Source organism: Wasmannia auropunctata, unplaced genomic scaffold, assembly GCF_000956235.1.
Source record: "Wasmannia auropunctata unplaced genomic scaffold, wasmannia.A_1.0 LD311602.1, whole genome shotgun sequence".
NCBI classification, from domain to species: Eukaryota; Metazoa; Arthropoda; class Insecta; order Hymenoptera; family Formicidae; genus Wasmannia; species Wasmannia auropunctata.
The window spans coordinates 1-6,056 of record NW_012051288.1 but is presented as its reverse complement, the minus strand read 5'-3'; the positions used below and the strand labels follow the sequence as shown (position 1 = coordinate 6,056).

The following is a 6,056-nucleotide window of genomic DNA, read 5'->3' as shown; positions in this document are numbered from 1 at the left end:
TATTATCCAATATGTTTTACGTTGCATGTTGCTAACAGTTTGTTTTCAGCAAACAAATGTTGAGTACGTGCCACGAAAAATTAGCAACGGGGAAATATGTATGTGTAATACTATGATAATAATATTTCTGATTAATTAAATTTATTGTTATTGTCAAATCAAACTAACAACCATATTTTAACATCAATTTAATGTAAAATACAACTCTACATGCAAATAATTAATTGTTTAAAATATTTATTTTAATTACGTATAATATTGAGTTTACTTTTAATTTTTATCATCAGTCATCATTATTCGCAGAGTTGTGAAATACGAGAGTACAGTCGAAAGATACTGTAACATAAAACAATAAATCTAGTTAAATTTTTCTTTATATTAATAAGAAAGTAAATTTTTGATAATACATAAAAACGTATTTATGCGATTATTCTTTATATATTAATTAATTTTGAAATATATATGTATATATTTACTTACTTTAAATCTGTTAATATTTCTTCATTAAATTATTAAATGGATAAATAGATTATGGATAAAGTCAATAAAGTAATAAATTAGCAATAAAGAGTATAATAATAACCACAGTCAAATTTTTTATAAATATGTCAAGATATGATTTAGTAATTTAAGAAATAATAATATTTAACTACAAAATAATTTTAAAATGTTCTCAAAATTTTGACAAAAAATATTAGAATATTACTTAATTGTTGCAATTGTTAATACATATTATATTATGTTGTACTGTTAATTATTATTATATGTATGCCACAATATACGTATAGATAATATATAAAAATTACTTAAACAATATTTCTATTAATAAATGTATAATCAAATAATCTCACCGATGTAAAGTAATGATAAGATAAGGCGGGCAAAAGACAAGGTATTGAAACATTTACAGGTTTTTGACTTCTCATTATAATAATTTGCAGATATTTCCATATTCCAATAAAATAATTATGTTCGAGCATATCGAATACTGCTTGGCCGACATCTTCGCTCTGTAAAAAATAATAAACATTTATTAAAATAAAATTAACTTTAATATAACAAATTTAAAGAATAAATAATATACCGTATAAATCAAATATTCTGCTGGCCAAATATACATAAATACTTCCGTTAAACTTATTAGAACTAATCCGAAAGAAAGGATTATTGTTATTATAGGTTGATTCTATTAAAAAATATATATATTTATGTTTCTTACTTATATTCTTACATTAAAATATTTTTATCTAATTAAAATTATTTCTTTTTTATAAATAAAGAATATACTAATTATTGATATAGATGTATATATAAAGATGTAATACATATTATCGTGTGTGTGTACGTGCGTGTGCTTATTTTAATTTAAAAAATAATATTAGTCTAATAGTCTGGCAATAGTGCCATTCTTTTAATACTAATTTCTTTATTGCATTATTTACTTTTTATCATTTATACGAGAATACAAATATTAGATTTTCATAATATGTACTTACTGTAACCCACAATAAAAAGACTGTTATTAAGCCAATCGTGCTACAACACGTACTTAAAAATGCAAAAGGACCAGCAACGGTTGCAACTTTTCTAGCGTAGCTGAATAAATATAAAATACATATTACTATTATTAAAATTTCTTTAACTATATTTCCCATTAAAGTGAGAATTATGTTACGTACTTGAGTAATTCTTGATGTTTTTTAATACATTTGAATAGTTGATACACATTTGTGATTTTTCTTATTCTTTCAATTAATATTTCAAATCTTGCTGATGCAAACCAGAGCAAAAGAGCCATAAAAATATTTGTGCACAATTGTGCCGCCATTATTAGTCCAACTATAGATTGATGTATGTAGATAATAGCTTTTAGCGGTTGATAATATACATCAAACGGATATTCAGCAATTGTTGGAAAGGTTTGATTACTCATAGCTGGCTTTATGATAATGGTTGATATTGTGGTAAAATAGAAAATAAACATGGACATGCCATAGAACGGGATGCAACTGTCAATATGTCGTTGAATAATGATTTCTTCATGCGGTTGCATGAAATTGGAAAAATGTTCCATTTCAGCAGTGACATTCTGCAAATAATTACATAAATATAAAGAATTTATAGTAGTAAAACATGATTCTTTAATTAATATTTGAAGATTCGTACACCAGCGAATCTTTAAATATCAAATGTGTAAATATTAATTACCTGTATGTGATGGCCATTAATTCTACAAAAAACAAAATTCAAAGCGGTATGAAGAAAGCCGATCATATATGCAATTAATTGTACTAAAATTATAGGATCGTCAATATGATTTGTAAAAGTATATACAAACGGTGCCAGTAGACCTATTATTAGAACAATGTTGAAATAATGATGCAGTCTCACACAGAGCACCTTCAATCTTGTCGCATTTTGTGACAGGGGCCAACACGAAATTATTAACAAACTTAACTTTACCGCCGAGATCACTTCCTTTAGCATCACTTTTCTTCGCATGACTGCAGTGTGCTGTATCTTATAAGCGTATCGCAAGTTGAAATTATGGAAAATAAAAACTCTTTCGCGAGCCGTACCTAATAATGTATACGTCCCACGTGTTTGCAATAATATTATGATGAAAGAGTGTAGCAAAAGGGAGTTACTCTGAGAGAATATATATTCTTGCGTTTTTTCGTTTCGCAAGGGTATACTTATATAAAATTATCATGATTGCTATTAAAGATACTGCGCAATAAAACGTTCTTCGTCTAACTTATCGAGTTTCAATACACAGTAGCATTTTTCAATTATACCCTACATAATAATTTTATCGATACATGTCCGGTCGGCAAAAAGAAAAGAAATAAGTATGTAGGAAGTAACACATGTTTCACTGAAATAATATACAGCAGTTGAATAGATTTCACGCTCACGCAATATTCGTCTGTTGTTATTTTGAAAATAAAAGAAGGATTTAATGTTCTACATTTTCTACAATACGGAAATAGATGGAATAGGTGGAACAAGCTATAGACATAGCAATTCTCTGTGAAAATAATATTACAGAGAAAATGTTTGAAAAATGGGTAAAGCTTCGCTTATAAAAGTCTATAAAATATCAAATACATCACAAAAAATTTACAACGTAAGATTTAATAATAAATAAAATTTTGTCACTAATTTCGTACAAGACTCTAATTTCAATAATTATGCAGATATACAGGCCATCCTCCGATGATTTTGATCTTAACGTAGGTTACCAAGATCAGTTTCATCAAAATACTTTGCAAATAAAGGTGTAACGCTACTTTTCTACACTTGGAATTATATACATTGAAATAGTAATACATTACACTAGTAATACTACAAATTTAACATTAAAGAATATCGTTTATTGATACATAACTCTCTTTCAGTTGACATCTTTTACACCTCTTTTTGAAAAGGATCAATATGTAATCTACACAGCGAATGTCTTCTCAATTATTTTGAATTTTTAAAATTATTTTTCTTTATAATTTTGTGATACTTAGGCAGTAGATAAATGAGACAATCAAAGTCAGTAAAGTAGATTATAGATGAATTTTATTATCATATTAATAATGATTGTAAAATTAATTTATGAAAAAAAATTAATACTACTGCAGCTTATATCTCTAATAATATATTACATTAGAGATATATGGTCAAAATTATTATTGTAATGCATATTTTATTTTACAGAATTTTAATTTACTTTTTATTTTTGTTATTCTCAGAGATTAATAGCAAATAGTGACAATTGAAAATATATCGGTAAATAATCATCCTTACAAATCTTGAAGTAATATTTATTAATAATATTATTATAATAACAATTCTAATTCAATTTACTACCATTTTTCAATTAAATAATACAGCTTTCTGAAGTGTAGTAGTTATATTTCTGCAACAGTGCAACACGGTGTTGCTGATAGCCTTTCGTGCAAACATTAATTGTTTAATACGAGTATTTCAATTGCAATATAGTGTTTATATTTAATTATTTCCATTATTCCTCCATCATTACTCGCAATGTTGTAAAATAGGAAAGGACAGTTGAAAGATACTGTAACATATAATAATAAATAATGTTAAGTTTTCTTTTGTTAATAAAAGGTAAATTTTGTATAATATATAAAAAGTACATAAACAGATAATACATTGAAAATTATATTTAATTATTAATATTGTTAAAGCTTTTTGAACTAATACTAATATTCTAATTAAAAAAAAATTTTAGAGATATTTTGAAAAGTATAAAAGATTTGGAAAAATGTTTCAGATAAAAATTGAAAGAAGACAAATAATAGTAAAAATAATTTTTGAAAAAATCAATTTTTCAGTTATGTATAGGGTACCGCCATTTTTTTATATGAAATTATATAATTTTTACTTTTTTATTAATCTGCCATTTTTATTAATCTGCATATGAAAATATTAAGATAAGATAAAGCTATCGTATTATGATAAATTCAACAGTTTACGAGATATTTTATATTTTATATCAAAATATGGTATCAAAGATATAAAATATCTTATAAACTATTGAATTGTTAATTTACCTTAATACTTTTATATGTGTGCAGAAACAATTAAAAAAATTATAATATATAACAAATTATATAATTTTTATTGTAGGTATTTATATTATAGTTTTATATAAAAAAATGGCGGTACCCTTTATATGACTTTGAAAAATTGATTTTTTTCGAAAATTATTTTTACCATTATTTGTCTCTCTTCAGACCGTACAACTTTTATCTGAAACATTTTTTTGCATCTTTTATACTTTTCGAGATATTTCCACGCAAAAATTAAAATGTATACATAATTTAAAGGGATTTTGCAGGTTCTCAAGCCCAATGAGAAAGAATGAGGGCTTAGGTTACATCAAAACATATTTTTACAAAAACAAAAAGAAATTTGCAGACGTGACTCAACAAAATGATAAAACCAACTATTGCTTTCTTCTGTCAAAATGTATTCCAAAATAATATATATCCCGAATGCTAAGAATTTTAATTAATAATGATTTTTGGAATTAGCAAGTAAAATTGAGTAAAAAAAGGATGAATTCTTGCGTTCTTCTAAAATCATATATACATTCTAGACATTGTATAGACATATGAAATTATATAATAATATTAAATAATTAATATAAATGACATGTTAGCAAACTACTCAATTTTTAAACTAATTTCAAATTTGTTCTTACCGATGAAAAGTAACTAAGAGATACTTCAGGCAGAAAGATAGGTATTGAAATCGTTACTGGTTTTTGACTTCTCATTATAATAATTTGCAGACATTTCCACATTTCCATTATACGATTGTCTTCAAGTATATAGAATGCTGCTTGTGCGACTTCATGAGTCTGGATAATAAACATTAAAAAAAATGAAATTAATTATACGAGTACTAAAAAATTTAAGTGATAAGTAATTTACCATATGAATCAAATGCTCTGCTGGCCAAGAATACATAAATACTTCTGTCGTACCTATGAAGCCTATTCCAAGAAACTGGACTTTTAGTGGTAGAGGTTGTTTCTTTAAAAAAGAAATTTATATACATACTACTTTTATATAACAGAAACAGAATTTTAGAAACTAGAAATAGAATTCTTTTATATAATTCAAAATTCCTTTAAGGACTTTAAGTACATAGTTATAATAAAAGATATAATGATGGAGTATACGATGACATTGTGTGTACAGTGTACGTAATCTCTAGACTATTTTTTATTTTTCGAGTATGTTTGATAACCATGGTTTATATTATATATTTCGGCATAAATTTAGAAAAAAAAAAAGATTATTATATAAAGAAAAGCTATTGATATCAACAGATTTTCTAAAAAGACATTCACTTATTTTTTGAAAATTAAACGCACTTTATTAATACTGATAAAAATATAATCTGTTTAAATAATTAAAGAGGTAGAAATTCATAATTTATATATTTATGATTTGTTTTTATGTAAAATCAGCTAAAAATAAATTCTTCAAAAATAACATTCGTACGATTTTCTTTTGCAAATTGTGTAGTTT

General features: G+C 24.8%; 2 protein-coding genes across 2 annotated transcripts; both read right to left on the bottom strand.

Moving 5' to 3' along the window:
• Positions 1-270: 270 nt before the first annotated feature.
• LOC105460996 lies at positions 271-2,274 on the bottom strand. Its single transcript, XM_011707495.1, has 6 exons — positions 2,209-2,274; positions 1,680-2,089; positions 1,497-1,596; positions 1,085-1,186; positions 852-1,010; positions 271-336 (listed from the first exon to the last, which is right to left on the bottom strand). Exons 1-6 carry the CDS (start codon positions 2,272-2,274, stop codon positions 271-273), a joined length of 903 nt encoding a protein of 300 aa, XP_011705797.1.
• A 1,446-nt stretch (positions 2,275-3,720) lies between these two features.
• LOC105460995 lies at positions 3,721-5,555 on the bottom strand (the record flags this gene model as incomplete). The annotated part of the gene is made up of 3 exons (XM_011707494.1): positions 3,721-4,072; positions 5,222-5,380; positions 5,454-5,555. Coding segments are annotated over 3 exons (318 nt in total), but the record flags the coding sequence as incomplete, so codon positions are not given.
• Between the last annotated feature and the right edge of the window lie 501 nt (positions 5,556-6,056).

Coding starts and splice junctions, on each gene's coding strand:
- LOC105460996 (XM_011707495.1), bottom strand. CDS start 2,274: ATGATCGGCTTTCTTCATACCGCTTTGAATTTTGTTTTTTGTAGAATT. Junction 1,597..1,679: donor AAACATCAAGAATTACTCAA/GTACGTAACATA, acceptor ATATTTATTCAG/CTACGCTAGAAAAGTTGCAA. Junction 1,011..1,084: donor CAGAATATTTGATTTATACG/GTATATTATTTA, acceptor TATTTTTTACAG/AGCGAAGATGTCGGCCAAGC.